Consider the following 14,830-nt stretch of genomic DNA (forward strand, 5'->3'; position numbering starts at 1 on the left):
AATAGAAATCCTGCGAATGTTTCCTGTAGGACACTTCCATCTGCAGTGAATCTAATTTGAAAGTTGTCATTCTGACTAAATATTAAGATCGGCTCCTCGCAACAAACGACTGTCAATTCTCTTTTTCAGGTCATCTCTCGGGAAGACCTCCTCATGCGCCTCCTGGAGTGTGACGTCATTGTTTATAACATCACTGAGAACCCACAGCAAGCTGAGGAGGCCATCTGGGCAGTCTCTGGTCAGTGAACCGCTCCCTTCTGTCACCAGGGACCCTGCTTTGCGGCAACTTATTTAACCTAAGAGCCATCTAATGACCACGAGGCAAATTAGGAGCATGAGAAAAACCGATCTGAGACTTATCTAAAATGTGAAATGAAATTAGGCTAATGAAGATGCCTTTGGATAGCGTAAAAAGAGAACCTTGGGATCCCTGGGTGGCTCAGCGGTTTGGCACCTGCCTTTGGCCCAGGGTGTGATCCTGGAGTCCCGGGATCGAGTCCCACATCGGGCTCCCTGCATGGAGCCTGCTTCTCCCTCTGCCTGTGTCTCTGCCTCTCTCTGTGTGTCTCTCATGAATAAATAAATAAAATCTTGGGGAAAAAAAAAAAGAGAAGCTGAGGCATATGAAAGTCTTCAAGAGTTTATTTGAGCACAAATCGATTCATGAGGGCACACCACTCTGGAAGTGGTTAGGAGTTCTCCAGCAGGAGCCAGGGGAAACACTGGCAGAGCAAAGGCATTGCAAAGCAAGGGAATTATTTGGGTATAGCTTAAGCATTTGCCCCACCTGGAAGAGCCTAGTTGGCTATCGTGGTTAGTGGTCCTCAAGTTTTGATTTTCTAACCTTGCGGCATTTACAGTCTTGGGTTCTGGTTTGCTTACCCGGACTGCCACAGCCTCAGAGCCACCCAAGACTTCATGGCCCCTTGTTGAATTAATGAAACGATGCGTGCTTCCCAAGAACGGAATCGTTTTGATCCTAAAAAAAAGAAATAGGGGATCCCTGGGTGGCTCAGCAGTTTGGCGGCTGCCTTTGGCCCAGGGCGCGATCCTGGAGTCCCGTGATCGAGTCCCATGTCAGGCTCCCTGCATGGAGCCTGCTTCTCTCTTTGCCTGTGTCTCTGCCTCTCTCTCTCATAAATAAATAAATAAATAAATAAATAAATAAATAAATAAATAAATCAATCTAGCTTAAAAAAATAAAAATTAAAAAAATTAAAAAAATAAATGAAACCGTAACTTTCAAAATTCACCCTTTGTTCATTCTGCGGCCCTTGCTTAAGGCGGTGGGGTTGAATGCATTGGGAAGACACCAGGACAAATGAGACAGCTTCCACCCTCCAAGTGCCTGCAGTCCCGTGGGAGAGCTGAGGCACACGCCGGGGACTGTAATGCAGGACAGAGAACTGCAGGTTCTCGAGAAACAGATCCATGAGGGATGTACCTTTAACAAGACAGGATTTGATTCAATTCAGCGGGGGTCCCCTGGTAGCAAGGGCCAGGAGAGGGCCCAGGGCGAGTGTTTGCATTTCTAGAATGCTCTCAAAACTATCATGACCTCTAAGGCCCGCAGGTCTAAGACAGCAAGGTGACATTTGGCCATTTGTTGCTGTGACGATTCATCCTCTGATTAAGTTGGGAGCAAAGGAGAAAGCAAAGTGGCTTATCTGGATCACCCTTCTAGACCAGCGGGCCAGCCAAAAAGACACAGGGCCACCTTACATTTCAGTGTTTTATGCACATCAGCATTTTTGTTCCAGGCGGATTAGATCAGAGGTCAGCAAACGCTTTCTGTCAAGGGCCAGAGAGTAAATCAATATTTTTGGCCCTTCGAGCCAAGTACGGTGCCGTTGTAGCAACGCAGCCATCGAGGATATGCAGCTAGGTTCCAATAAAACTTTATATTATAAAAAGAGGCAGGACTTTGCCACCCCTTGAACGAGATCAACAGGAAAGCAATATTTTGGCTTAAATTCAAAGAAATGGAGGAGCCTCAGGAATGCCTGTACCGCACTCAGGGAAATGATGGAAAAGTGCTTGTCTTGCGGGTGCGGAGGTGTGGGATTCCTTAGGAGCTGAGAATGCTTGATGTCCCTTTTGTGACTTTGTGCCTAGATTTCATCCAGTGAGAAGCAAATAAAAAATGTGAGCATTGTATCATCTTTTGAAGCAGAGGTTTTTTTGAAAGCCTACTTTCTGCATTTTGTCCCTTTGCAGATATTTACAGATGACTATAATTGCACCTTCTAAAAGAATTGCACCATTTAAAATCATAATCAGAAAAAAAAAATAAAATAAAATCATAATCAGAGCTCACGTTTATTGAGTTCCGATGTTGTGTCAGGCTTTGAAAATTGATTTTTCCATATAATATATTCTTGCAATTAAAAAATGTTTTTTTCTGGAATAAAAGCTGGACATGTTTTGAAAATTAAAAGGCACAGTAGGGCTGGGGTGCCTGGGTGGTGCAGTCAGTTAAGCATCTGAGTCTTAGTTTCAGCTCAGGTCGTGATCTCAGGGTTGTGAGATTGAGCCCCACGTCGGGCTCCATGCTCAGGGAGAGAAGTCTGCTACAGATTCTCTCTCTCTCTCTCTCTCCTCCCTCTGCCCTTCCCACTCGTGCTCTTTCTCTGTGTCTCTCAAAAAAATATTTAAATAAAATAAAAATAAATAAAAAGCACAATAGGGCTTAGACTAAAAAGGTACGACTCCATGTATTTCCCTTTCACCCCATCCCTACGCCCCAAAAGGAACCTCATTTAACCCACGTGTACCTTTTAATGCATAAAAATGCCTGCACTGCTGTCCTCTGATTATGAATTTTAGACATTAGCCCCTGCCCTCCTGCTGTGACAGATGAGCCGCAGCTCCTCATAGGACCCCCACTGCTCCTCGAGGGAACATAATGGTTTCCCAGACTTTGACGCTGCGTCTCCTTTCATGAGCTTTAAAATGGAGACTGTGTTTTACTGCCTCCTTCTTCTTTCTAATAAAGAGCTTTAAATAATTAAGAAAATTTTACTTCTCTATTTGGTGGAGAGGTTTTAACTGTCTTACCTCATTTCTGAGATACAGAGTGTTGGTGTCTGCAAGAAAGGACAGTCAGAGGCCTTCAATCTGCCATCAGGGTCACCTGGGGGGGTGGGTTTGGTGGCGCTTTGGGAATTTTGTCGTTTGACCTAGTGTGCACATTCTTAGATTTGGGGTTTGTTTTTTGTTTGGGGTTTCTTTGTCTGTTTGTGTGTTGTGGGTTTTTGTTGCTGTTGTTGTTGTGGCTGTTTGCAAAGGATGTGTATTACTTCTTCATAATGTTTTATTAAGTAATTCTAAAATGTTTTAATATAAAAGGATTCTCCAACCTTGCCTTTCACCGATGCTATTAAAGGAAGACAAAATGACACGGGAGAAGGGAATAAAGTATTAGAAATAAGAGCAAACATTTGCATATAAGGATAAAATGTGCTTGCTCACAAGTGAACAAGGAGATTATTTTAGGCCCATTAAAATGATCATAAAGGAAAGGATAACCCATTTTGAGGACCTCTAAGTGTGCCAAGCAGTCACAAAATAGGCCAGGCTGGAGCACAGTAGAGCAGAAAGGGTAAAAGGGCAAAATGAAATTGAAGAGGCCATTTTGGTTAATGAGATGAAACTGGAACTAAAATTAACATTTGAGTCAGAGATGAATCTGTGGACGTGGTGTTCTCGCGCTTTAGCCAGTAACCTATTCTCAACTTAGGGTCAGAATCCACGTGCTTATTAGATTCAAGATATCAGCACTTTATTGTTTTGATTCTATAGGGAATCAGCACATGAGAATACAATTGTGCCATGACAACCGTGTCCCTCAGCTCCTCTGACAATCTAATTAGACCTCCCTTTAGATCTTCTGGAAAATCATATGTCATGAAAAATATTGTAATGGAATCACATGCCAAAAGTATTTAAGGAGACTTAATGGTTCCGTGTGTGGAGAGCCACCCCCACCCCCACCCCTGGGAGGTGATAAACCTTCTAGAAATCAAGTGCTCGTCCTTCTGTCCACCACTGTTCTACAGAACACTGTTCTACAGAACGCTCATCATCACCCATCCCCATCCTACCAAAGGCCCTCCGGCCCCAGTCCACAGGGCCCGTTGATGGGCTCCCTTCCCCAGGCCAAGTGGAGTGGGAAGGGTGGGCGCACCCACAATTCCTTCCTTCTGCAACATCACAAGCTACACAGGACTGCTTTCTGTGAAACCGTAAGGGAGGGGTTCTTGTCTTCTGAATTGGAGCCTTTGCATCCCCACGCCCCTAGAGCCTCCTGGTCCATTCTCCACGCAGCTGGCTGACTGTTGGGCTTACTGGGGAGAGCACTGCCCTTGCCACCAGGCTGCCTGGATCAGACTGTGCCCCTACCTCTCCTCCATAGATCTGGACAAACTGCACCCCAGGTCCCTCATCTGTAAAACAGACATAATAGTAGCACCTATCTCATGACGGTAAGGATGCAGTCAAGCCCGAGAAGTGTTCCGGTCCACACTAGCTAGGATCCATACTCCCACTGGCACCCCGTAGAAGTAGAAGCACAGTGCTACCGGCCAGGAGGCAGAAAGGAGGGCTACACGTGTGAGCTGGGTGCAGAAGAGTTCGGCTGGCTGGAAGGAGAATGCCGAGAACAGTGAGGGCAGGGGGATGGGTCAGGGAAGCACAGAGGTGACACCTCTCTTAATTCCAGGTCCCACACGTGACTGAGAAAATGAGGACTTTGTAGATCCACGTAACTGCTCCATTTTTTGGCCCTACAGCACTGAACGAAGAAGTCAACCACTTTGAGAAGCGGAAGGTGTTTATTTTAGTATCCACGGTGATGACCTGGGCACGATCCAAACCCCTGGACGCTGTAAGTAATGCACCAGCTTTTCCTTTTTTTTTTTTTTTTTTTTTAAGATGTGTGTATTTATTTGAGAGAGAGAGAGAGTAAATGAGGAGAGGGGCAGAGGGAGAGGGAAAGAGAATCCCAAGTAGACTCCCCACTGAGCTTGGATCCTGACACAGGGCTCCATCACAGGACCCCAAGATCATGACATGAGCTGAAATCAAGAGTGGGATGCTCAGCCAGCTAAGCCGTCCAGGCACCCATATGGTAGCTCTTCCTTTATGCAATATTTCACCCTTAATACCTTGTGATCTGTGTATGGAGAGAACTTTCGACAGTGCACCTGTATGCTTGCCCTCCTGAACCCCATCCCGTAATAAGCATTCAGCAGAAATCAGTGACTCTGAGCACACTCCATTCTAGGGGGCCTCACTGTGTTATGTGCCACTTGGAAAGGAAAAGATAAATGATGCCTATTAAATCATAACCATCCTTACTTACCACTTACACTTCTTATCCAAAAAAGCTCTCCTTTAGATGTATTTAGACCTCGATTCCTGTCATACACCTTCTTGTGTAGAAATGAAAAGGGAAATGGAAGCCACATACAGTTGTCGTAGGAACCTTCTAACCCCTTCCTCTTCAGGGGCCAGGTGTCTGCTCCACACCTGCCTTCTGTCTTTGTCCACACAATAACACAGTCTGAAAGCTGCCTCGTGTCATTTGCTTCCTTTTCCATAAAGCACGTGGTTATTCCTCTGCAGGAAGATGTGGACTGACTTGCAGTCCGACTTCTGAGGTTGCTTATTATCTATACTGATGTCAGATTTCCATTTGCCGTTCTGCCCCAGGCCCTTTGTGCCTGGGAACCACCTTTTCACTCCAGTGCTGAATCACAGTGTAATCTTGCAAAAGACATTTAGAAGGGCAGTTCCGTGAGCATGCCTGGTACCTAATTGCATTTGAAGGGATGGCAGTAGAGCAGTTGTGCTCAAGGTCACCCGGGGAACCGACAAGGACAGTATCAATGCTTCCTGGCCGAGCACCACCTTAAGGAGCCACTGATGGCAAGGCATATTCGACCTTCAGAGATGTCAGAATGTGGGGAGGGAAATGCACATGTTAGAATCAAGGGAATGCGTTACTTAGAATGAGGAGACGTTTAGGGATTTATCACACATTGTGTCAAAGGCCATTTGTTTGTTTAATTGTCTCTCATCTTGGTGAACCGGGAGATCCTTGCGATCAGAGACCCGAGGCTTTCTGTCCTTTTCTTGCCAAGTGCACTCACCCGCTCTATCTGGTTGCCATCACCTCAAGGACCAGGCCAGGCATTTGACTCCCATTCTGGTTCCTTCCTTCAGACTGCCTAGCAAAGTACCTGCTGGAAAACAATCCCTGGTCACTTGATTGGCTGCTGGCCTGACTGATTGTGCTCACTCCTTCAGTGATAAACTAACTCAGGCTGAATTAAGCAAAACGGGAATATATGACTCATAACTGGTAATTCCAAAGGTGGACTTTAGGCACAGCTGGAGCTAGAAGCTTAAAACATGTCCTCAGAGCTCACTGCTCTCTTTCTCTCTTCTGTTGCTTCTTACGTCCTGAGTAGGCCTCATTCTCAGCTAGGCTCCCCCTCTTGCTGGCCCCCAGCAGCTTCTGGGCTTCCATCCCACAGCTTCAATTCCATTTTCCACTTTGGTCGTGTGTCATCCCAGGACTGGAACATGCTGTTTGTGTAAGTCTTGGACCTAAACTTGAGCCAATCACTGTGGCCAGGGAGCATGGAGCACAGGAGGTGTGGCCAGGTCAGAGGTGGGATGATCAGCCCCTAACCTACATGGGCTGAGAATGGAGAAGAGATGGGTACCCCCCTAAGGAAATACAGGGAAATGGCTGCCGAGTCAGCTCCTATGTCCTATGGCATGTCCATATCCTCTCACTGTGGTTTTAACTTCTTTTTCCTCATGATGGCTTGAAGTGAGGCTTATGAAGGTATAACTTACATGGAGTACGGGTCACCCTCTTTCTTGGACAGTTCTATGAGCTTTGACAAATGCACACAGTTGTGTAACCCACCAGAGCAATCAAGATAGAGAACCAATTTTGGGGGGTTTTAATCACTCTGCCCCCAAAATTCTCTACCCCACACCACGCAGGTACTCAGTTCCAGTGAGCTCTTCTATTAATTTTTTTTAGAGAAAAATTAACAGAACTTATAGGGTTCTTAAACAGGATCTAGTAATGCTAAGACCCCAAAATGAATAAATCCAACTGCAATGCAACGAATGAGGTATTTATGGATGAAATGATACTGTGTGAGATTTGCTTGGAAATCTCCCTGGGATGAGGAAATAGATGCGGGGCAGAGAGGAAACCAGGTTTGCTATGTAAGGAATCTGAATCGAATCATGTGGAACCATCACACAACCCAAATCGAAGGATGTTCTGTTAAAGAGTTGGCCCATATGCTTTAAAAATGGCAATAATAAAAATAAATAAATAAATAATAAATAAAATGGCAATAAAAATGGCAATAAAAGACAGAAAACAGAAGTACTGCTCCAAATAAAGATGAACAAGACATGACATTCAGGGCCAGATGTGATCCTGGACTGGACCCTACGCTGGAGGAAAAGTGCTATAAAGGGCATGATTGGGACAACTGACAAAATTGGAGCATGGACTGTAGATTGGATAAAAGTACTTATATCAATATTGAATTTCCTTAATTTTGTCAGGAAAATTCTATGGTTTCTTGGGAGAATGTTCTTAGGAGATATGCACTGAAAATTTAAGAGAAAGGGGGCATGGTGTATGCAGCTTGCTCTCAAATGGTTCAGAAAAAAGAAATAACATGTGTCTGCTGTGGGGAAATAAAATTCAAAACAAAATCTTCACCCAACCTAGAAAATCCCTACACATGGTAGTAGAGAAAGAAAACAGCTTTATTACTGAACAAGCATTAAAATGGAATGTCATGCGTGTCATGGGCTATCCAGTAAGAGATTGCAGAGGTAGAAGGAAATCTCACCTTTTTCTATAGCCAAGCAGATTTGGTCCATTACATACATGTTTCCTGATGAACAATAACTAGTTCTTGGGTAAGAGGACTTGACAGGGCCATCTGTCACAGATTCGTCCTCGATTCACCTCGTAATTTGGGTGGCCATCTGTATTAGCTAATTGTCTTTATCCAGAGGAAAAGCAATCTTTCATATCTTTATGGCAGGAGGTTGTTGTGTAGTTGAGAGCAAGGTGCACAGCGAAGTTAGGCTCCTACATTCCCACGGAAACTGGAAGACAGAGGTGCTCTCCCCCTTGAGGTGTCTATTTCTTTTTTTTTTTTAAGATTTTATTTATTTATTCATGAGAGACACACACAGAGAGAGAGAGAGAGAGAGAGAGAGGCAGAGACACAGCCAGAGGGAGAAGCAGGCCCCATGCAGGGAGCCTGACGTGGGACTCGATCCCGAGACTCCAGGATCACGCCCTGGGCCAAAGGCAGGCGCCAAACCACTGAGCCACCCAGGTATCCCCGATGTGTCCATTTCAAAGAGATATCTCCCAGTTCTTCAAGAAAGATGTTTATTGATAATAAAGCTGGCAAGAGGTTGATTTTGCTTCTAAAAAACTCACACTCTTGGGGTGCCTGAGTAGCTCAGTCAGTTAAGCATCCAACCTGTGATTTTGGCTCAGGTCATGATCTCAGGGTCTTGGGATTCCACCCCACGTGGGGCTCCGAGGCCAGCGTGGAGTCTGCTTAAGATTTTATCTCTCCTTCTCCCTCTGCTGCTCCCCATGCTTGTGCGCTCTCTCTCTCTCTCTGGCTCTCTCTCTCTCTCAAATAAACAAAATCTTAAAAAAGAAAGACCTTACACACATTTCAAAGAGACAGAGAACAACTTACAAATGTCTTAAAGCATAATGCTTTAAGAAAAAGGATGGGAGAGAAATCTCTTCCCTTGCTGTCAACAGGGAAAATTAAGTTTCTTGTTTTTTATTTGTATTTGTCCTTAAAATATACATACAAGGGATGCCTGGGTGGCTCAGTAGTTGAGCATCGGCCTTCGGCTCAGGTTGTGATCCCAGGGTCCTGGGATTGGGTCCTGCATCAAGCTCCCTGCAGGGAGCCTGCCTCTCCCTCTATGTCTCTGCCTCTCTCTGTGTCTCTTAGGAATAAATAGGATCTTTAAAAATATATACATACAAATAGGAAAAAACAATACGATAAAATTTTAAACATTAGTGGATCTGAGGGGGAAAAATATACAGGAGTTCTCCATACTGTTTTTTGCAAACTTTCTTAAATGTGAAATTATGTCAGTGTAGAAATTCACAAATAAGTAAAATGTAGTAGAAGCATTGTGGGAGCAGAAGAAAACCCAGTGGGATTTCATTTTTCCCTGTTTTTCTTTTTTAAAGATTTATTTATTTGAGAGAGAGAGAGTGTGTGTGTGTGTGCACGCGCGCGTGCGCACACAGGGGCAGGGGGTGGGGAGGGGCAGAGGGAGAGGGTTAGAGAAACTCAAGCAGACTCCTCACTGATCACAAAGCCCAATGCAGGGCTCCATCCCACGACCCTGAGATCAGGAACTGAGCTGAAACCAAGAGTCCGAAGCTCAGGGCCACCTGTGCCACCCAGGCGCCCCTGAGTTTTCCCTCTTTGAGGCACAGTTGCACTGATAGTCTAGGGGTCTATGCATGTCACAGGTGACTTGTAATTATGCATTGGGCTCAGCTAAATCGGTAAGGGCAGGACATCTGGCGGGTCTGTTAGACGTGAGGCCCTGCTGATGTGCCTGTCTTTGTCGCCCGGCCCCGCACAAGCCTTGAATAAGACCATTTGAGTGCAACCACTTCTTGACTTCCCTTAAGGCCTGTGACTGCTTCCTTGCCCAGAGATGGTCACTATCCCAGTTACGGTTATGGTTGGAATAGGGAATTTGAGTATCTGTCCTCAGTGTCTGGCCACAGGGATTAGAGAAGTTTCCCCCTTTTCTAGGGAAAATGAAGCAATCTGAGCCCAAGCTGATCTGAAGGCCAGCTTGTCCCCCAAAAATCTAATTGAAGATGTGGGGCAGAGGAAGACTTCAGCATCCATGTTTGGTTGAGGAAGTCAGGGTGCGATTATGGAAATCTGAGCCTTCGGGTTGCAAGTATCGGAACCCAGCTAGAGCTAGCTGACACAGAAGGAGGACGTTGTTATAAAGATATAAGCACTGTCTTACAAAAATCCACAGACAGAGATGCCGTTGGGCATCAGAGACTGGGGAGCTGGGCACGCCCTGTGCACCTGTCCCCCTGCTCTTCTCTGATTGTCTTTTTGGCATCATCCCAGGAAATCTGAACAGCCAATGGAACCCGGTCCAAGTGAAGTAGGGGTCTTTAACAAGATATGTTAAGTTAGAATAAATCATTGCCAACTCACGACTTCAAGGAAAACAGATCTTCAGCTCTGTCAGGAAAAAGGGCCCACCAGCAGCCCTCCTGGGCCTCTCTAAGACATAAATGTTCATCTCTTAAGCTGCTTTTTGGCAAAACTAGCTCCAGGACACCATAGAAGGTAGTGGATTCCATGTTTTGGGTGGGTAAAAACCTGGGTAGGCCTGGAACATATTTTTGGTGCTAGAAAGCTGAGACATTTTCAGAGATGCCACGGGCAGTGCCGAGAGGACATAGAGGGCTCCCCGTAGCCCCGTTGTGAAGGGTGGTGTCTTGAAAATAGTCACGCATACTGAGCATTTCCCATCTGCATCTTCAGATCCAGTCTCCACTTTTCTCCACCCTGCTCTGGCCTCACAGGCTAGAACAGTGAGCAGCTTTACCCTCCTTTGCCCACTGGGTTTGGCCAATGGGAGCAGCGTGAGAGGATGAGAGAAAGGAGAAGAAAGAGGTCAGGGTATTTATTCTGCAAACTCCCTTCAATAGACATGCGGTTGGCAGGTCGAGCTCCTCAGTCGAAGTCACTGTGCCTGTCTGGCAGCCTGTCCACTCCTCTCTAGGCCCTAATTGTTGCTGTCTTCCTCTTGACTTAGGGACCTAGGAGTGGTCCAGAGCACCCCATTATTGACTCCAGGGTATCTGACTTCCCTACACCCTGTCCACATTTTTGTAAATAGTCTTGTTTTTAAACTCTCCTCAGATTGCCCACTTCGAGTGTGCTTTCTCTCCTGCTAAGACCCTGCTCAACATATTGTGGTTAACTAAAATCCACTGAGTTGATGAAAATCCATGACTTTGTTATGCAACTCAAAAGGGAAAGGTGAACATGGATTGGTATAAACACTGCTGGTCCTCTGGCAGTCACCCCCCTGCCCCATCTTCCTTGCCAGCAGAGTCTTGATTTGTTCAGGTGGCTACACTGTCCATGAGGTAGGGAAGGGAGACGCTATCCCCAGCTCCCGGGGGAAATCCTTGATTTTCACCAATCTGTGATGGTCCCATTCCTCTTGCCAACGATGGGTTAAGGGCAGGCATACAATCTAATCCCAGGATGCCAGGGAGTAACAGCCAGACCCCAAGCCCATAGAATGTCTTAGCCATGGGGAAGGTTTATTCCTCACTCATGTGAAACATATGACAGGTGTTCCTGATGAATGAGTAAGTATCCTTCCAACTCTGAATCCAGACCCAGGCTCCTTCCATTGGATGGCTTGACCATCTTCCAGAGTGGCTTTCAGAGCCATTATGCAAATCTACTCCAAGCCTAGGGACCCAAGGATAGAAGGCACAAAAGATCATGTGCAGTAAGCTTTCCAAGCCAGATGTGGAAGACATGTGCATCCCTTCTCTAAATCCCTTTGATGAATCGCCAGTCACACGACCACACCCACCTGCAAGAGAGCCTGGGAGATGTCATCCAGCTCTGTGCCCAGGAAATCGGTGTGGTCCAGGCTCTGGCACAGAGAGAAGTCTGCTGGGAGACCTCTGGGAAGGGTTCATCCCTGATTAAGAGAGACTTTGAGGAAGATGCAACCTTCTTCCCACTGGAGATATTGTCCACTCTGGATATGACACTCAGAACTGCTGCTGCCAGTCAGTCTTGCTATGAGTCTGAAGGGCACACCTGAAGGAGGTGGAGCTAAGAGGGCATCAAAAGAGCAGAGAAGCCCAGCATGTGGCACCTGGAGCCACCCTGGCTTTTTGTGTTGTTTTAAGTAGGCTCCACATCCAGCATTGGGAACCCAATGTGGGACTTGAACTCACAACCATAAGATTGAGAATTGAGCCAAGAACAAGAATTAGATATTTATTTAACTGAGCCACCCAGGAACCCCTGGGGCCAACCCATTTTTGAATGTTTTTTTGGAAGATGATGAATCCCAGCAGTGTTGAGGCCACTTTGAATTTGGCTTTCTGTTCCTTGTAGCCAAAGCATCCAAATGGATACAAAACTGTATACAGAGCATGTTTTAATACAAAAGAAGGGTAAATAGAATATTTTCATTTGTATTTATTTTAATAAGTGGGAGAATCTTAATATTTATGGGGCTTTTTTTCTATAGATAGATAGTAACCTGTCTGTTTTAAAACTCTGTCTTAAAAGTTTATGTGTGAGTAAAGAGGGGTGACTGTTAATCAACCAAATAGCCCAAAGGAAAAAGGGCAGATGTGCTCTGATGTCACTTGGAATAACCAGGTAGGAAGAGTTCAACAGGTGATCCACACAAGCAGTCGAACACAATGACCAATCAAAAAGCAGGTCTAACACTATATTACAAGACAACGGATTTTACCCAATCCTAAACAAAAAGGGGGAGATCACTCTGCAGGGTTGGTTCTTCACCTCATGGAAGATTGAAGACTCTAAACAAGCTTATTGAGGGGCTCCTGAGTGGCTCAGTGGTGGAGCATCTGCCTTTGGCTCAGGTTGTGATCCCAGAGCCTGGGATCGAGTCCCACATCAGGCTCCCTGAGAGGAGCCTGCTTCTCCCTCTGCCTGTGTCTCTGCCTCTCTCTCTGTGTCTCTCATGAATAAATAAATAAATCTTTTTTAAAAAAGCTTATTGATTGTACTGAGATGTTAACGAGACAGGCCAAGCTTCCAGGAATGCTACCAGAAACCACTGTGTAACAACCAAAGGATAATGGATATAATGCCAACAGAAAGTCGACTCATCATTTCTTGGAAAAGCAGAGATGCAAACAGTTGCAAGGAACCAAAACTTCTATGAAAGACCCAGAATTAAAATATACTTTATTTGTCATCTATTTGTAACAAGTGACTATTAAGGACAAGAGGGAACACAGTCCAATGACCAGTGGTGAAGGTTCATGGTGTGCAAGCCAGGTCTCTGTCCCGACCAGGAATCTGGATGATAGCTCAGAAACTGCAGCCCAGCCTGGTGCACATTGATGGGCAACGGTGTAGCTGGCCAGGGAGATGGTGATCTTCTCACCCTCAGAATGCCACAGAAGAGGTTGACTGGTCATCAAAACCTGTGGCCAGAGAACCAGAGCACCAGGGATATAACTGCCTCTTCTGCAGCCAAGAGGACAGAAGCTGAAGCAAATCATAGAAGAAGAGTGCTAGGCACCCAGGGAGCCCAGGAGGGCCAGGCAGGCAGGCAGGCTGGCCACCCCGTCATGACAGCCAGGGCTCTGGAGATGCCAAGACTCAATTCCTCTTGAAGGCAAAGCTGATTCCACTGTTTCCAGACCCCACGTGAGTAGGATTGCCAGATTTAGCAAATGCAAATACAGGATGTCCAGTTAAATTAGAATTTTAGATAAACCACGAATAATGTTTAGCATAAGTACATCCTGTGGGGTATTTAAGACATACTTAACACTAAAAAATAATTTCTTTGTTTATCTGAAATTCAAATTTAGCTAAGTATCCTGTATTTTTCTCTGGCAACTGTGTGTCTGAGCCACTGGACATACTCTAGAGGTCAGCTAATCAGGTAACATGGACTCATTGAGTGTCTACCATGGACCCAGAAATGAGATGGGTTAGCTTGATCTTCCCCACCAACACTGGCTCTCTCCTGGTCTTCCTCCCCATAGCAATACCACCATTCCAGCTGCTCCAGCCTCACTCCCTTCCACCCACCAGCCAACCCATCAGTACATCTTATTAACTCATCACCCAGAATGTGTCCTAATCCATCTTTCTCTCTTTGTATCCATGGCGACGTTAGCCTGAGCCTCAGCCTTTACCCCTCCTGCTACAAAAGCAGCCTGGTAACTGGTGCCTGCCATCACTTCCTTCCAATCCCATCTTCAAGGAACAGCCTAAGTGATCCTATTAAATTATAATTCAGATCATGCTTCCGTTCTGTTTAAAACACTCAGAATCCTTCAATACTTTTTTATGCTCCTAGAATAAATCTAAATTCCTCAACATGATCTACAAGCCCTGATCAACGGGCTGGTGACTGCCTCATCCTCTACCAATTCCCAGCTTGGCCCTGGTCATTTGGGCCCTTCCTGCCAACAGTTGTGCCACCTCTGGGATCCTCACCCTTGTGTTTCTGCTGTCTCCCTGATTCACTCAAACTCAGGACTCAAGTGCTTTGGATTGATTATCTAACTTGGATCACTGTGATGAGGTTGAAAGTCTCCTTATCGAAGGACAATCATTAAATGGTTTCACTCATATGGGGAATATAAGAAATAGTGGAACAGATTATAGGGGAAAAGAGGGAAAATGAGTGAGAAAAATCCGAGAGGGTGACAAACCATGAGAGACTCCTAACTCTGGGAAACAAATGAGGAGTAGTGGAAGGAGAGGTGGGCAGGAGGATGGGGTGACTGGGTGATGGGCACTGACGGGATGAGCACTGGGTGCTATACTCTATGTTGGCAAATTGAACTCCAGTAAAAAAAAATACACATATAAAAAAATGAAAGCCTCCTTATCTAAAACTGTTTTAAAAATCCTTCTCCAGGGGCAGCCCCCGTGGCGCAGCGCTTTAGCGCCGTCTGCAGCCCCGGGGCGTGATCTGGAGACCCTGGATCGAG

General features: G+C 45.7%; 1 protein-coding gene across 4 annotated transcripts in view; it reads left to right on the forward strand.

The window, feature by feature from the left end:
• The window catches only part of AK7 (adenylate kinase 7), a 75,973-nt gene that overhangs the window by 11,056 nt on the left and 50,087 nt on the right, over positions 1-14,830 (forward strand). For all 4 annotated transcript variants that reach the window (XM_072839859.1, XM_072839860.1, XM_072839861.1 and 1 more), the window contains 2 exons: positions 130-238; positions 4,791-4,885. In XM_072839859.1, the coding sequence (XP_072695960.1) occupies positions 130-238; positions 4,791-4,885 (204 nt within the window). The remainder of the gene's footprint in view (positions 1-129; positions 239-4,790; positions 4,886-14,830) is intronic.

The sequence above is a fragment of the Canis lupus genome, chromosome 9 (assembly GCF_048164855.1).
Source record: "Canis lupus baileyi chromosome 9, mCanLup2.hap1, whole genome shotgun sequence".
In the NCBI taxonomy this organism is placed as follows: domain Eukaryota; kingdom Metazoa; phylum Chordata; class Mammalia; order Carnivora; family Canidae; genus Canis; species Canis lupus.